Source organism: Lepidochelys kempii, chromosome 21, assembly GCF_965140285.1.
Source record: "Lepidochelys kempii isolate rLepKem1 chromosome 21, rLepKem1.hap1, whole genome shotgun sequence".
Taxonomy (NCBI): domain Eukaryota; kingdom Metazoa; phylum Chordata; order Testudines; family Cheloniidae; genus Lepidochelys; species Lepidochelys kempii.
In genome coordinates, this window is record NC_136400.1 from 5,255,629 (window position 1) to 5,273,130 (window position 17,502).

The window sequence follows — 17,502 nt, forward strand, 5'->3', positions numbered from 1 at the left end:
GACCTTTCACATAAAAATACATATTCCCAAAGCCACCGTAGAAGAGGGAGATACTTGGACCATAATGGCCTTAGTTTATTGACCACTGGGGCAGACTGCAAGGCTCTTTGCTATCTAGAAGAAGTTTTGGGACTGTTTTCAGAGTTCCAACCTTCTTAACATTTGTTTTTGCTGCTGCATAGCAAAGAAACACCTGGAAGCAGGAGAGAAATTGATCTTAGTTCACTGGACTCCTCCAAGCTGCAGTCTAGTGCATAGGACTAAAATTTAGTTGTTTACCACAAATATACGGATGGGTCCCTGGTCTTCCCCATTATGTGGGGAGCCCTGCTGGGAACAGGGATGTTGTGTGAGGGCCAGGGGAATCATAGAATCATAGAATATCAGGGTTGGAAGGGACCTCAGGAGGTCAATTAGTCCAACCCCCTGCTCAAAGCAGGACCAATCCCCAATTTTTGCCCCATATCCCTAAATGGCCCCCTCAAGGATTGAACTCACAACCCTGTGTTTAGAGGGCCAAAGCTCAAACCACTGGGGAATAGGTGGGGGTGCGGAGGGAACCAGGGTGGGGAGCATGTATATTCCTTCATTGCTGTCTCCCCTGCTCTAGAGCTGCCTCTGTATGACAAAGCCTGTGTTATGAATGCCATGCTCTTCCGCAGAAGTAGCTCTGTGGCATCTTGCCTTGCCAGTTCACACCCTAACGGGAAGTGAGGGTGGGGGAAGGATTGCAGCCGTAGTTGATGCTCTAGCGCTGATCTCAGCTCTGAACAGTGGCGATCTCCTTCCTCCGACAGCGATCCCGTGGGAGTCTGGCTAAACAGAACTGAGTCAACTTCTGACACACATTTTGAAAATCCCTCCACACAAGTAAAGATACTTATCTGCAAGAGGAAAGAAGAGAACTTCTTTCTGTTCTGTAAGCAGCTAGTGATTAGATGAGAGCACAGGGATAGATCTCAACATCACTTTTAAATAGTTAATGAGACAGTTTCTATTAACAGGTATGGCAAAAATATCAGGATGCTAGAGTCTTTATTCAGTATCCCTTTAATTTAAGAAAAAGGCATATTCCAAATAACACATTGTAAATAACACAGATATCGTCAATTATAGTTGAAGTGCAGCTTCCGGTCACAAAAAAGGTGTAAGTAACATTTTAAATCTTTATATCTCATAAGACAGATGCCGAAGTGTTTGATTATACTTTTCTGAATATAAAAAAAGCTTATTTTAAGATCTACAAAGTCAGATTTTGACAACTGACATATAAAAATAATATAGGCACTAAACCACTGGAGAACTTCTCAGGAGGACGCTTTTGATCTTGCTGCTTACTTCTTATAAGAAAGTATTAGTGGATTGCAAGGAAACAAACGTGATAGCCAAGATGGCCAGGGATATAACCCCATGCTCTGAGCGTCCCTACTCTCCCATTGCCAGAAGCTGGGACTGGCTGACAGGGAATGATGGATCACTCAATAACTGCCCTGTTCTGTTCATTCCCTTTGAAGCACCTGGCTACATGGACTATTGGTCTGACCCAGGATGGATGTTTTCATGAAGAATCTACAACATTCCACCTAGTGTCTGGCATCTTCAAATTTCTGTTTATAGAGTAATATGCACTCCATGATGGAAGCTTGTAAGCAGGGATCTGAAGAGGCTCTCTTGCTGTCTGCAGTTAAAGCCACAACTCACAATCCAAACCATCCACGCTCTGATGGTGACTTTGTTGTTAAAGGGGAAACATTTAGCACTATGGAGAGGCCGAATAAGGAACCAGCTGCATGTTCAGAAGAGCGAATAATTTTGATGCTATGAACTGCCTTTCTTGCTTCAGAAGCCATTTTCAAGGGCAAGAGCAATGATCCACCTCCAGTCTTTCTGCTTTACTCAAATACAGTGGATTCCTACTACAAATCCAGAGGAAACAAGTTGTAGCGAAAGTAATAGCAGCTACCTGAGAGGGGGGCATTGTCGTCTATTTTCACTACAGAAATTTCAGTACAAAATCTATGACATTTATCTTCTAAACTTTTCCATGATTTTCTTCCAATGTCTGTAAATTTGTAAACCATAGGCATCAGCCAGCACCAGTCATGTATCCTGAAAAAGGAAGATAAACAATTAAAATCAAGTTTCAGAGTGGTAGCCATGTTCGTCTGTATCAGCAAAAACAACAACGAGTGCTTGTGGCACCTTAGAGACTAACAAATGTATTTGGGCATAAGCTTTTGTGGGCTCGAACCCACTATATACTTCAGTCTTACACACATCTTTCTTTAGACTTCAAAGTATTCATTGAGACTAAACTTTTCATTGGTTGTACTTTTCAGTATTGTCAGGAACAAATACTAGCTCTTGTATTAGGTGTAACTGCACAGAACAGAAACATTTTAAACATTTCAGGTTAAAGCAGAGGTTATGGCAAAATCTTAGAAAAAGCAGGAGAAAACATGCACCGTGGATGTCACAGGGCTAGGGTTAATTTGTCAGCAGAGGTAGTAACTGCAAGGGACAAACAACAAAAAAGTGACTGATGACAAGTGTTGATAATTACACAAGCTAACTAACGGAGAACTAGGCTATCCTTGAATCTGCTTTTCTCCCCACTATAAAACCAAAGCTGAGCTGGAACATTCCTCTGGAAGTTCCGCTCTGCACCAGGAACGGACACCTGCGGAGATTTACATTTTTATTGTGGCATATTAGTTTCTTCAGTGTCTAGTCACACTGAATATTCTTATTTAACAATGGAGCAGGTGAATGGTATTTAAAATACTGTATAGTCCTTACGAAGGTTTCAGAGTCACAGCCGTGTTAGTCTGTATTCGCAAAAAGGAGGACTTGTGGCACCTTAGAGACTAACCAGTTTATTTGAGCATAAGCTTTCGTGAGCTACAGCTCACTTCATCGGATGCATACCGTGGAAAATACAGAAGATGTTTGTTTTTATACACACAAATCATGCAAAAATGGGTGTTTATCACTACAAAAGGTTTTCTCTCCCCCCACCCCACTCTCCTGCTGGTAATAGCCCATCTAAAGTGATCACTCTCCTCACAATGTGTATGATAATCAAGGTCGGCCATTTCCAGCACAAATCCAGGGTTTAACAAGTACGTCTGAAGAAGGGGGGCTTTGGGAAGTCCACGTGAGCTTCTTTATGATAGGTTTCAGAGTAACAGCCTGTTAGTCTGTCTTTGCAAAAAGAAAAGGAGGACTTGTGGCACCTTAGAGACTAACCAATTTATTTGAGCATGAGCTTTCGTGAACTACAGCTCACTTCATCGGATGCATACAGTGGAAACTGCAGTAGACATTATATACACACAGAGACCATGAAACAATACCCCCTCCCACCCCACTCTCCTGCTGGTAATAGCTTATCTAAAGTGATCATCAAGTTGGGCCATTTCCAGCACAAATCCAGGTTTTCTCACCCTCTGCCCCCCCCCCCCACAAACTCACTCTCCTGCTGGTAATAGCCCATCCAAAGTGACCACTCTCTTCACAATGTGCATGATAATCAAGGTGGGCCATTTCCTTCACAAATCCAGGTTCTCTCACCCCCTCACCCCCCTCCAAAAACCACACACACAAACTCACTCTCCTGCTGGTAATAGCTCATCCAAAGTGACCACTCTCCCTACAATGTGCATGATAGATACTCAACACAACTAAGCACAACTAAGCTCTTCATGATAGATACTAAAGGCAATTAAGCAATTACTTTAGTTTACATACCTGTTTTAAAGCACCATACACTGTAACTACACACACCCACACCCCGCCATATCATCCATTTGAGAAACTAGCACGTGCAATGCTGCCTCCTTGTAGATTAAATCTGGTCTTTGCTTATAATCTTTCTGGCTTTATATATTTATTTTTCACCCAAAGAACACCACATGATTTTCTCCTTCATTCTTAAGAGGGGACTAGGGAAGGCTGCTGGGAGCACATCAGACCCGCCCTCTGCTCTCCACACTGGCTCAGAAGCAGCAGAGGCTCGACTTGAGAAGCTGGGGCGCTGAGGTTTGGGCGGGGGGTGCGCCGAGGAGCCCAAGGCTCAGAGGGAAGAGTCTACCCAGCCAGTGCGGGGCAGCAGCAGGTCCCCACCCGCCGGCCCGGCGCGGCACCGACTCATCGCGGGCCCCGGGCAAGGGCAGCAGCCTCAGGGGCGCCCGGGCGCCCGGCCGGCAGCGCGGATCCGAGACCACGGCGGGGCCGGCAGCCGAGGCAGGACCGCAGGCTCCGGCTCCCGCAGCACCGCCGGGGCCAGCGAGGGAAGGGGGCGGGGAGCAGGGGCGTGGTCGGGAGAGATGGGGCGGGGCTTGTGTCCCTGCTTTGCACCCCGACGCGGTGCTGGGGTTTGGGGCAGGGGAGAAGAGGCTGCTCTGGGCCCTGAGTTATTGGTTCCCCCCAGGGATCAGCATCGAGCCTGTGTCCCCGGAGGCAGGGGGAGCTGGCCAGGCACAGGCAGGGAGGGGGCTGGCTCGCCCCGCTGCATGTGTGTCTTTGTGGGTGCAGCCGTGGGCACATTACATGGAGGGGCAGCTGCTCCTGGAATCACCCACCAGATTTTACCCGTTTGCTTCTGTTCATTAGTGTGTAAAACTGAAACATTTAAAGCCCTCCACGGGTCTCCCTTCCAGGCTGTATCCCTGAGTGCAACAGCCCTCCCCGGCGCTGGTGCCAGGAGAGGGCTTCCTACAGGGGCCGAGGCTGTTTTTTCCAAAAGATATAAAAAACATTGTTTTTAAATGAATCTAGTGCTTTTAATTAGATACCTTCTGAATGTCCAGTCTTCACCTTCTAGCCTGCAGTGGAAAAGAAATCGAAGAAGAGTGTTTTTTCAAATGTCATTTGCTTCATTTGGGTTCAGGGATTTGGCTAGAAGTGGGTGATCAGGGAAGGGGAGCGAAGAGAGGAGGGAGACAGTGGGGAGAGGGCGGGGCCTGGGCAGAGTGGGGGCAGGGCCTGGGGCAGAGCAGGGGGGAGTATGGGCGGGGCTACAGGTGGGCTGGGGAGGTGGGCTGGGGAGCTGGCCTCCTCAAGCGACCACTTCACTCACGGCCCACTACGGCAGGTAAGAGCGGCTCGTCTTGAGCGTTGTGCACAGAGGACACAAGTAACATTAGATGCTAAGAGAAAAGGAGTACTTGTGGCACCTTAGAGCCTTTTCTTTTTGCGAACACAGACTGACACGGCTGTTACTCTGAAACCTGTCATTAGATGCTAAGGAATCTGTGGGCAAAATGTATTTTTATGCAAATGCAGGAGAGCCACATCTGACTTGGCAAGTTAGCCAGCCACAGTGACAAACAAGCTGAGAACATCTGTTATACATGCAAGTGACACTTTCTTCATTAGAATTCGATGCATTTCACCTGATTTCCCAATTCTAAATTGGTCCTGGGAGGTATAAGCCAAGCCAAGAACAGCAATTATAACAGTTGGGCTAGTTCTGGCAACAGGTCTGTGTTGCTAAAACAAGCAGGCAGAGGTGCAGTGGAAACTCCGCAGAGAAGTTGCAAGTGACCCTGTAGAGCCCTTTTGGAATCTTTGAAGCCAGCCGGAAAGGCTTCTGAGGAAATAGCTCTCACACGCCCTGCTGATTTCCTTCCTCAGGGCGATGCTCTGATACACCAAGCACCACATCCATTTAACACGCTTCGTCACACTGGAGCAGGGTGGAGCAACCCCTTGTGAATGTCAGTCTGTTGGCTATAACCACAAACTACAGATCAAACCACCCCACTTGTACAATTAATACTTATGTTAAGCACTCAAGGAATTCAGGGGCAGGGGACTGGAGCATTTTCCTTACATTTTTTTGTGGAAATCTGGGTTCTAAAGCCAACCCTCCCACCCCTACCCCTACCCCTACCCCCCAAAACTCATGTGTTTCATTCCAGTCCCCATTTATGCAATCCACCAGAATACTGCAAAAATCAGCATGGCTGGTAGTTTCTCCAGCGAAGAGGCCCTGAATTAAATAGGGGAGAGTACTGCTGGTAAGAATCCCATTCTTTGCCTAAAACAGGGAGTGGAAGGAGGGATTAACTGTTAAATAGAAGGGCATGTTGTAGATAGAATTAAGGACCACTGGCACAGCCCTATGGGAGCTACTGCCGGGGACAGCAGGGGATTGATGGTGCTGACAAAGCTGTGTGGGGGAAGATTGCACTGTGCCTGCCTGTACTTGCCTCTGGTCAGTGCTATTCTTCCCTCCCTGTAACCAGCACTAAATTGACAAGCCAACAAAAAGTAAAAGCCAGTTGTTGCTTAAGCAGCAGGAGTGAAATTCTATCAAGCCTCTCCTGCTGTGTACAGAAACAGCCTTTTGCCACGTTTTGTACCAGTTGAAGCACATTTTCAAACTCTTGGTAAAAAGATAGTGAAGACTTGAGTTACTTCACTTTGGATTTTGCTCCTTTGATGACTGCTTCCTGATAAAAGGTTTTAGCTTTGGAGCATGCAGATATATGGCAGAGATGCATACGTTACACAACATTTGTGTCTGCACTGAGGCGGGAAGTGGAATGGCTTAATTTAGATGGGGATAGGTGAGACTTGTCCAGAGAAGTGCCAAAAGAATTGTGATTTTTACGCAAGATGAAAAATGGGAGGGGAAGAGCAAAGAAGGTTCCTTCGTAATGTGGAGATGCTGAAGTCTGAATTTGGGAGGAGACAGAAATTACCGTGCAGAGAGTGTTGCCTCAATTCACGGCCGATATAAATTGGCCTTGCCCTAGTGCAGTTAGAGCTGTGACTATTTGCAGCAGCTGAGAATCTGGCCCTGTATTCACAGCATAGGAAGACAGGCCATCACAGGTGTAGTAGAAAGGGAGAGCCTGAAACATGAGGCCTGGTATCAGAGCCCTGGACTAAAGTAGTAGTCAGGCCCTGCTGATATAAAGCAAAGTTAGCAAAAGTGATCTGGCCCTATTATAATACATGCCTGCTTGCAAGTTCACAGAACCTGAATGAACAGGGCTGGTACTGCAAAACCACACACATTCCTAAGAAGTGCTAGGCACAGGACACTCACAGAAACACATTCCAGAAGGGTGGTACCAGAACACCCCATATCAAGTAAGTTACAAACGCATGCCCCAAAGGTAAAAGGAACATGTTAACCCCTCCTAGAGATAAGGACATGATGACACTGATGGAAACCAGCAGGTATGATTGAACCAGCACGTACAAGGTAAAGGGTGGTGAGGAAGTAGATCAAGAGAATTTGAATGCAGGCCTCTATATTGAGCAGGAGTCGGGCTAACTCTATCTTTAATAACGTGAGATTTTTAGAAGCGGAGATAGTGCAAAGCGAGTGGGAAAAGAATTGTGAGAGAGGCTGTTGTGACCTTGTATTAGATAAGAATAGAATGTAGATGATAAGAGAAATGGTAAGAAAAATAAGATATCATGAAGGAATATGTATAAACAATATGCAGCTGTTGATTACTGTCTGTAATAAAGATATAAATACTTGCTCTAATTGTTTATCTTTGAGAGACCTGCCTAGGTGGGGGAAACCCTGTGTCCTAGGGCACTCTCTCCCTCTGTGCAATTGCTTGAGACAGTAAAGTGTATCTGACCTGCTGCACCCAACCTGAGAGTGAGAACTGTGTTTTTCTCCGACAGTGGTAACTAACCATGTCAGAGGAGCAATACGTAACATGTTTGTGTGGGTGTATAAAGAAGGGTCTCAGAGGGCATGTCTTTGTCTGGCCCAGGAGGGAACAGAAAGTCATAAGAACGGCCATACGGGATCAGACCAATGGTCCATCTAGCCCACTATCCTGTCTTCCAACAGTGACCAATGCCAGGTGCCCCAGAGGGAATGAACAGAACAGGGAATCATCAAGTGATCCATCCCCCGTCACCCATTCCCAGCTTCTGGCAAACAGAGGCTAGGGGCACCATCCCTGCCCATCCCTGGCTAGTAGCCATTGATAGACCTATACTCCATGAACTTATCTAGTTTTTTTTAATCAACATATTCTGGCAATGAGTTCCACAGGTGGACTGTGCGTTGTGTGAAAAAATGCTTCCTTTGTTTGTTTTAAATCTGCTGCCTATTAAAGTCCTGCCATTCACTGAGCCGGTCCGTTGTTACAGGCATACATGTGCTAGTGTAACCATAGACATTGATCTGGGGAGCTAGGACCATGCTCTGTCAACAATAAACCTGGCTAGGTGCCTTTGCTACTGAAATGGGGCTGGGGTTTATATTGGGCAATTCAATTGAAGTCTGCTGTGTCCCCTAGCTGCACAGAGCTGGGTCAGCACACTGAAACAACACACACAGCCAACCCTACCATAAGTGGGTAAAGCCCACTTTGATCACAGCAACCAACAGCATGTGCTTTATGGTAGCTCCTCTCAGAAAGAGTCCCTGACCCTTACTTTGCTGCCTAAAGAGGAGCCAAGTTCTTTTGAAAAATCAATTGCAAGGGTTGAGATTTTAAAGTCTAGCTGGCCCCAGTGGGTGATGAATTTTCAGAGTAGCTCTTCTTGATAAAGCTTTTAGCTTTGCAACATGTAGACCTTTGGCTGAGCCATGGACAATGAAAGCCTTACATAATGTTTCTGTATGCTCAGAAATGGAATGATCTCATGTAGTAGGGGACAGTGATGGACAAATATCTGCTCTCCTACACAGTGTTTCCTTTGGCAAAAAGGAACTGGAAGAAAAGCTGAGGTGGTCACTGCAGACTGCATCTGCCGACACAATTGTCAGCACCGGAGAGGGATGGGCTACAAACTACAGTTCAATACTCTATTTGCAGCATGGGAAGGAGGTGGGCTAAGTGAGCACAACTCAGTTTGAACATTTCACCTGTTGTGATCACTAAGTGGAATAGGTTGGGAAGCACATAGGGAGTCTATTCCAGGTGAGGGAAGCATAGATTTAGCAGAGGCTACTGGTGCTTGCCCTGAAGGGAGCATGCCTGGGGCTGGCCTTGTAAAGAAAAGGACAAGGGGGGCTAATTCATCCCCATGCTAGATACTGCTTTTGTGTTCTGGGTCCAGCTGCAACTTGTTCAGCCTCAGTGCAGGTTAGAGCAGCCTTCTGGCTACCCTACCTTGTGCAGGGCTGTGTTTGTGACCAAGAAGCTGGGAATAAGCAAAGTGCAGCACAGGTCCACCCACATGTCCATGCCCCGGAAATGCCCCCAGGACACACACTACTGGAAACCCCTGCAGGGCTGCATCAGAGCCATCAGATCCATGGACTGTCTGGCTGAGAAGCAGAGAAATGAACAGGGCTCCACCCCATAATTCTAGCCTCTACATCACTATGTGGCTCTGGCTCTAGTGTAGGGTGACTAGATGTCCCGGTTTTATAGGGACAGTCCTGATTTTGGAGGCTCTCTTATATAGGCTCCTATTACCCCCAACCCTCTCCTGATTTTTCACATTTGCTGTCTGGTCTCCCTACTCTGGGGGCAGTAACTGAGCCCTTAGGTTTCACAGCTGAGATTGGGCAATAAGTGCAGATTGAAACAAAGAATGAGTAACTGACATGAATATGACGACCAAGCACCAACATCCTCAAAGTTTTATATCAGGGCAATAAAAGGCTCTTTGATTAGTCAGTGATGACACAGGAGGAAGATAAGTGCAACAAAGGGTGGAATCGCAACAAAATGTGCTATTGGTTGAATAATAGAAAATGCTGCTAAATCTCTTGGTCAATCTTTAAGGAGAATTAAGCTTCATTCACTACAATATATTGTAGTGAGCAAGATGCTAAAAAGGCTCTGTTTTTCCCAGGAATCTGATTTTTAGCAAGTCATTTTGCTCCTTCGAGGAGTTCTTCTTGAATAGGGGGAGCAGTTCTAGGAAAGCTCCACAGCAAGCTGGAAGGACCTTACACTTGCAGGAGCCAGGAGCCAGGGTCCCGTTTGGCCGAAGGGAACAGGTCCATATGAGCAACGGAACAGGCCTAGTAAGTCGTCATATCCCATTCATCCCCTGCAGTGAGTACAGGCTTGTTTTAGCAAATTCTCAAGTGTCCTGCTCTTATACATACAAAGCTGGGTCATGCACTTGTTATGTAAACATTAGCAGAACTCTATGCTGCTGTAAAAAGTCAAAATCAAGGAGTCCCTGAATTGAAAAAGTAATTTGTGGGGTGGTTCTTCCCACCACCTCTAGATTTCTCCACTTCTGGTGAAGATGCTCCGGCACTGGAACTATTTCACAGGTAACAAAGGGACAAGGCCAGACTGCAGAAACAGGCCCTCTGCTACCAGCCTGACACATACTCACACAGAGCTCTACATATGCAAGTGCACCAATAACCAAAACTTCTGTTAGCCCAACAGATCAGGACAACAGTCTTATCTCCACCAGACTGTGATTATACAGGCTGCGAGGGCAAGTTTGTAAGATTATGAATGCACTTCCATAGCACACACAGTATACTTCCAAACTCATTTCAGATGCTAATTAGACACAAAACCAAGAACTGGGACCCAATCCTGCTGCCCTTAGTCACATGAATCATCCTAGGGACTTCTATAAATGACAGCTTTTGTGAGGAAGGGCTGCAGGATTGGGCCTTTGGAAGAGAAATCTAAGGAATAGTAGAGCCATTAATTAGATCATGACAAATTCCCATGAAGGGGCAGATGCTGAGAGGTGATCAGCAGCTGCATTTTCCATAGATAGCTATGGGAGTTGTGGTACTCAGATTTTTAAGGTGGTGGTGGGGATAGGGAGCCCCCCCAAAAAATTTGCATGTACCAGCATATGCTGCTAGAATTCAAAGGCTCACGAATGGCATGTGAATTTGTTCTGATTTTTTTTTCAGAAGTAAGCGTCCATATCATTACTCTCCCAGTGAAAAGGAAAACCCAGAGGCCTCTAAAGTAGGCACAGACTGACAATTACCAACCACCTACCACCAACCAGAATATGTAGTTGGTGAGAATGATCACTGGCCCTGAACCACTTCCACAGTTTTGATAGCTGCCTTTAGTCTCCCCCTTCCCAAGAAGGGCTCGGTTTTGTTCCTCTGACCAGAGTGGAGTGAAGTATTCATTACTCAATATGAGTAAGGGTGACAGGATAGTGGGGTAGGTACTGCACAAAATGATTGTTGAAGAGCGGCCTCTAGTGGTAGATGGGCACACAGTAAAGATCACATTGCCTACCTCCATCCAGGATAGCACGGGAAAGCAGTCGTGATGAGAAGTAAGAGGCTGTGGGTCAAATTCAACTCAGACTCTCTGCAAGTAGAGAGACTGCCTTGGCATGTGTGTTGCAGTGTGATGCTGCAGAGCACAGGGGAGACAAGCAGCCCGAACCGCCCAAAGCAGCCAGAGACGCAGCTTGGATGCGCTGAGTCAGCGTAACTTCTGGGCTGAGCACCTAAGGATCCTCAAGCCGGATTGAAATTGCTCCCTGACACCACGAGCTCTCCCCACAGCAAGTCACCCCCTGGCCCGCTCTGCACACAGTAGTCCTCACAGGTCTGAGGAGACAAGCTTTCCCCATCTGCAAAGGCTGAGTCTGCATGGTATGTCTCTGCTGCCATTCTTTTCCCATAGCTGCTCCTGGCTTTACACAGCTAAGGTTTCTCACTGGAGGAGACAGCAGCACTGGTACATTTGGCATAGGGACAATCACAAGTGATGTTATTCTCAGAGCAGCCCTATGCTAACCCTTCCCGAGCAAAGCCTCCTCTGCAGTAATGATTTCCGAGACAGGCATTTACCAGCCATCTTTCCTACTTACCCTATTGCCCAAATTAATCCCTGCTGTTACCCCAGGAATGTAGCTGAATCAGTGATTTCTTGGGGTCCATCAACAGTGGTTAAAGAGCTAGAAACTGGCATGTCCCCCTTATTCCACAGGACAAGCTTCCCTTCCACTACTTTGCTAGTTTGATTCAACCCTGACCACTCTAGGTGCGAGGGGAAAGGTCAGTCTCTCACTCAGACTGCTCACTGGGCTGGAGGAGGAGCAGGAATTAGTTCAGTGAAATGATCCTTTAAACACCCTGGGCATCTGCCTGCCTTACAGCCAAAGGGACAAAGTTATAAAAACAGACAACTGGCAGTTGTTACAATTGCATTTTATTATAGCCCTGCAGGGCAGAAATTACTACTTGATCACAAAGGCATAGGTTAGAGAACACCCCTATCATTTACTGAGGGAAATGGCTCAGATGGTTGTTTCTCTACAATTTAGATTGCTATCTACTCCTGATGCGTGTGCAGCTGAGTACAGCTATTAAGTGCCTTGGGGGATAGCAGATTTCAAAAACGGCTTTCTTCAGTTTGACAAGGCTGAGTGTCCTTAAAAGGAAGCATCCTGCCGACTTCATAATTGAGCAGACAAGGCAGCCTAGAGGGTTTTTTCAGCCGCTACACATTTTAGAGTGGTGCAGGAATTTATCATCGTCACCACTGCTCTGAATGTGTGGGGAAATTGGGCAGTTAAATACCGATTCAACGCTTCGAGTGGGTGTTTTGGTGCATTAAAGTTAAATGTAAGCAGCAATTATGGGATGTCTACAAAGCTGAGGTTAGACTTGAGTTTCCTTTTGCATGATATGTAAAGCTTGTATCAACTGGTAATTTGCTTCCATGCTACTTGGTCAACTTACCTAAGGAAAACCAAATCTCACTCTTTCCTTCACTATAACCCCTAAAACCTGTATGAGGGCCTGAAATCCCTCGTTTATCAAGTGGAAACTCAAATTTGTGAAATTCAAGGGGAAAACAAAAAAATCCTAAGAACCGCACCCAGGAAGGAAATCGGATCCCCTGTTTATCGCCTATTCTGAGTTATTAGCTCTATTAGCAAGTTCTATGAAATCAGTAAGTCATCCTGGATGTAGTGTAATTATATAAACTGCATCCAAAGGGGAGAGAGAGTATCACAATATGGATCACAGGTCTCAGCTATTCATTGTGACTTTAGCTCCAGCTCCAGCTTCTTAATCTCCAGACACAGCTTCTGCACTTCCAGCTGAGTTCTCAGTCTCTCCAGAGACACCCCACACTCATTGACCTCTTTTACAGAAGCCATCTCACACACGTCAGAAGTGCTTTGCTTTTTCTGTAAAACAGAGGGAACATGCTTATGCTACAGCAGAGAAGGACTCACCCTCTCAAGTATGCTTGCTCCTTTTTGAGTCTGAACCATCATCCAGTGTGTTACATGCATCTGCCTCAGGGCCTGAGCATGCTGCTAGGCACCCTCACATCTAGTCAGTTCTACAGAAACTGACTGTGCTAAGCAACAGTGATGAGGTTTCGAGCAACCTAAGGTTTGGCACAGATTATAAACCCATTGGGCAGGAACCAGCCCTCCTTTTACAAAGAGCTGAGCACACTAATCTCTCACTAATTAGTAACACTTGAATTGCCTAGAAAACCTGACTTTTGTAATCCGATGAAGTGAGCTGTAGCTCACGAAAGCTCATGCTCAAATAAATTGGTTAGTCTCTAAGGTGCCACAAGTACTCCTTTTCTTTTTGCGAATACAGACTAACACGGCTGTTACTCTGAAACCTTTCCTCCTGTTGTGATTTTTACCCACCAAATTTTATTTTGCATGGAGCAGCTGCTATAAAAGGAAGAAAGCTTCTCTAAAAATTGGAGATGGGTGTAGCGAGGGATGATGTGTTTTGTTTTCAGATAATTTTTTTTTTGCCATATGGTGTATCAATGGCACATGTCCCTACCCGATTGCAAAGACCTCATGAAGTTAAGTCTTTGCTTCATTAAATCAATGCATGGTTACTACTATTCTTTAGATTAGAAATTGGGCAGGGTGCATCAAGAAACCCAACTGGGCAGTGATACTTACACACACCGGTAATGCTGTCCAGCTACCATCCGCTAAACAAGTAATACTACATCTGTCTGTTGCAGGCAGCTGGGAATGGCTTGAAAACTGGTACCCAGGAGAACATTTGAAAGGAAGGGTTTCATTCACATGGTACCACATTTTTTCATCCAGGGCATTGACCATGCTTCCAGTTTGCACCTCTGGCTTCTGACACCCAGCTGCAAAGAAAACGCAGAAGAGAAGGTAGTTCATTGAAAGGAGCAGATGCACTGTGAATGCTGGTTGTTGCTCGAAATGGAAGAGAAAATAAACTGTGGGTAAAGGGTCTTGAGTGTATTTCACTGGAGTTCTGGTTTATAAACAACCCATGAAACCAGCTGCACCGTGACACACTCTCTATAGAGAGAAAGAGAGTCCATGATTGAGCATGGAGCCAACCATGAAGTGAATTGGAACAGGTGTTCAGCACCTTTCAGGATTGAGCTCAGTGACTATCAAGCCATCCAATCAACACCTACAATGAGGCTTTTGATTCCAGTCCCACCATTCTACCAAACCAAGACCTAAAGAAAAGCATGAGTTAAACACAGAAATCCCATCCAGTATTTCATACGACTGGCATTTCATGGAGGTGTCAAGCTGGGGCAGCAGAGCATAGGTGCTTTTTGGGGATAGTTAACATGCAGTTTGTTCCTGTGCACACTTGTGGTAAAAACCTCTTCACTTTATTGCACTCAGACTCCTCTGCAGCAAGGGACAAGTGCTCGGAAGTCAATGGAGTCACCTGGGATTTTCACTGGTGAAATGAAGAGCAGAACGTGCTCCTTAACAGTGTCTTACACTCTTATAGTGACTTTCACCTTGAAGGATCCCAGAGGACTTTTCTAGATACTACAAGGATTTGTACGTAAAAGGAACCCCTTCCCCACTGAAATGCAGCCTCTTCTAGGGCAGGGCACAGTCTCCAAGCAGACAGAGGTTCATGTTAAGTCTGAGACAAGGAACAACCAAAACTAGTGCACTTATGGCAGCTGACCTATTTCCAGACAACTCACTGAAAACCATGCCACATAGAAACAGATCATTTCCTTTAAAAAAAATTCTAGGCAGAGGTTAAGCTTTAGTCTCCAGGGGCAGCTGCAGCCAAGAGTTTCTTCCTGCACTAGATTTGCAATGACTTTGGGACTGACAATATCCTGAACAAACCATATGGAATTAAGATTTACTTAATTTTATGAACTTTAATCTTATTGAATTAGGGTTAATACCTTTGGGATCCACAAAATACAACAGAAGCAAAGGAATTCAAAGTTAAGGACAAAACAACATCTGGGGTGCCCTATTTTATCCAGATGAGATTTTTTCTTAAAGCTGAATATCCTTTTGGTATGGTTTTACAGAAGCTACAAAAAATAGTGACATTTACACCAAGGGGGCTCTCCACTCCAAATTCCATTTTGCTCTGTGTCAGATATACGACGACTAGATGCCTCTCCAATATGTGAAAAAGTCTGTGCCTCTTGGTACAGTATTACAGCTGTAAATTACTGTTGATCCATAGGTGTAATGATTATTACGGTCACTTGAATACCTCTGTCATAAATATAAAGGGAAGGCTAATAACCCTTATGTATGCAGTAACAAAATCCCTCCTGGCCAGAGGTACAGAATCCCCGTACCTGTAAGGGGTTAATCAATTCAATTAACCGAGTTGGCGCCTGACCAGAAGGACCAATGGGAAAAGATGATACTTTCAAATCTGGGGGGAGGTTTTGTTTGTGCTCTTTATCTGTTCCCCTCTCCGGCAGAGAGGGTCCGAGCAGGAAAAAACATCTCCTAGAAACATACCTGAAGTGAGCATCTAAAATTACAAAAATGGTAAGCAAGGCATGGAAATGCGTGAGATTATCTTTTGTTTTAGCTTGTGAATTTTCCATATGCTAAGAGGCAATTTCATTATGTTTTTTAACAGGAAAGCAGAGTCAGAGGGCAATCCTCTGTGTTTTATATCTTTTTATCTACCCTGTAAAGTTATCTTCCATCCTGATTTTGCAGGTGTGATTTTTATTTTATTTTTTAAATAAAATTCTTTTTAAAAACCAGATTGATTCAGTGTCCTAAAAACTAGGAGTTTGGTCTGTGCTCACATGGTAACCAATTGCTTAGTATATTATTCTCAAGCCTCCCCAGGAAAGGGTGTGAAGGAGCTTGGGGGGGGGATAGATCTCCAAGTTGCCCCTCCCTGAATGTTTGTTTAAATCACTTGGTGGTGGCAGCAATACTGTCCAAGGACAAGGAAAGGAATTTGTGCCTTGGGGAAGTTTTTAACCTAAGCTGGTGGAATATAAGCTTGGGGAGGGGTCTTTCATGCTGGTCCCCACATCGGTACCCCGAGTTCAGATTGGGGAGGGATCCCTGAAAACCTCCCACTCTTGATTTCTGGAGGCGGACGACATGGAATTTCTAGAATATATTACAAGTTAAGAAAAAAGCATTTAACGGAAGGGAGAAAAACTGCCATAGCAACAAGCAGCATTTGATGAAGGGAAAGCAGTGGATGTATTGTTTCTTGACTTTAGCAAAGCTTTTGACACGGTCTCCCATAGTATTCTTGTCAGCAAGTTAAGGAAGTATGGGCTGGATGAATGCACTATAAGGTGGGTAGAAAGCTGGCTAGATTGTCGGGCTCAACGGGTAGTGATCAATGGCTCCATGTCTAGTTGGCAGCCGGTATCAAGTGGAGTGCCCCAAGGGTTGGTCCTGGGGCCGGTTTTATTCAATATCTTCATAAATGATCTGGAGGATGGTGTGGATTGCACTCTCAGCAAATTTGCGGATGATACTAAACTGGGAGGAGTGGTAGATACGCTGGAGGGGAGGGATAGGATACAGAAGGACCTAGACCAATTGGAAGATTGGGCCAAAAGGAATCTGATGAGGTTCAATAAGGATAAGTGCAGGGTCCTGCACTTAGGACGGAAGAACCCAATGCACAGCTACAGACTAGGGACCGAATGGCTAGGCAGCAGTTCTGCGGAAAAGGACCTAGGGGTGACAGTGGACGAGAAGCTGGATATGAGTCAGCAGTGTGCCCTTGTTGCCAAGAAGGCCAATGGCATTTTGGGATGTATAAGTAGGGGCATAGCGAGCAGATCGAGGGACGTGATCGTTCCCCTCTATTCGACATTGGTGAGGCCTCATCTGGAGTACTGTGTCCAGTTTTGGGCCCCACACTTCAAGAAGGATGTGGATAAATTGGAGAGAGTCCAGCGAAGGGCAACAAAAATGATTAGGGGACTGGAACACATGAGTTATGAGGAGAGGCTGAGGGAGCTGGGATTGTTTAGCCTGCAGAAGAGAAGAATGAGGGGGGATTTGATAGCTGCTTTCAACTACCTGAAAGGGGGTTCCAAAGAGGATGGCTCTAGACTGTTCTCAATGGTAGCAGATGACAGAACGAGGAGTAATGGTCTCAAGTTGCAGTGGGGGAGGTTTAGATTGGATATTAGGAAAAACTTTTTCACTAAGAGGGTGGTGAAACACTGGAATGCGTTACCTAGGGAGGTGGTAGAATCTCCTTCCTTAGAGGTTTTTAAGGTCAGGCTTGACAAAGCCCTGGCTGGGATGATTTAACTGGGAATTGGTCCTGCTTTGAGCAGGGGGTTGGACTAGATGACC

At 45.6% G+C, this 17,502-nt stretch overlaps 1 protein-coding gene and 1 long non-coding RNA gene across 2 annotated transcripts in view; both read right to left on the bottom strand.

Moving 5' to 3' along the window:
• The window catches only part of LOC140901502 (complement receptor type 1), a 168,762-nt gene that overhangs the window by 145,509 nt on the left and 5,751 nt on the right, over positions 1–17,502 (bottom strand). Inside the window, exons 5-6 of the mRNA XM_078849847.1 lie at positions 13,843–14,042; positions 12,939–13,089 (exon numbers count right to left, since the gene is read on the bottom strand). Of these exons, the coding sequence (XP_078705973.1) occupies positions 12,939–13,089; positions 13,843–14,042 (351 nt within the window). The remainder of the gene's footprint in view (positions 1–12,938; positions 13,090–13,842; positions 14,043–17,502) is intronic.
• Positions 1,035–4,286, bottom strand: LOC140901511 (uncharacterized). Its single transcript, XR_012155871.2, has 2 exons — positions 3,751–4,286; positions 1,035–2,109 (listed from the first exon to the last, which is right to left on the bottom strand). It is a non-coding gene; the product is annotated as an uncharacterized LOC140901511 (long non-coding RNA).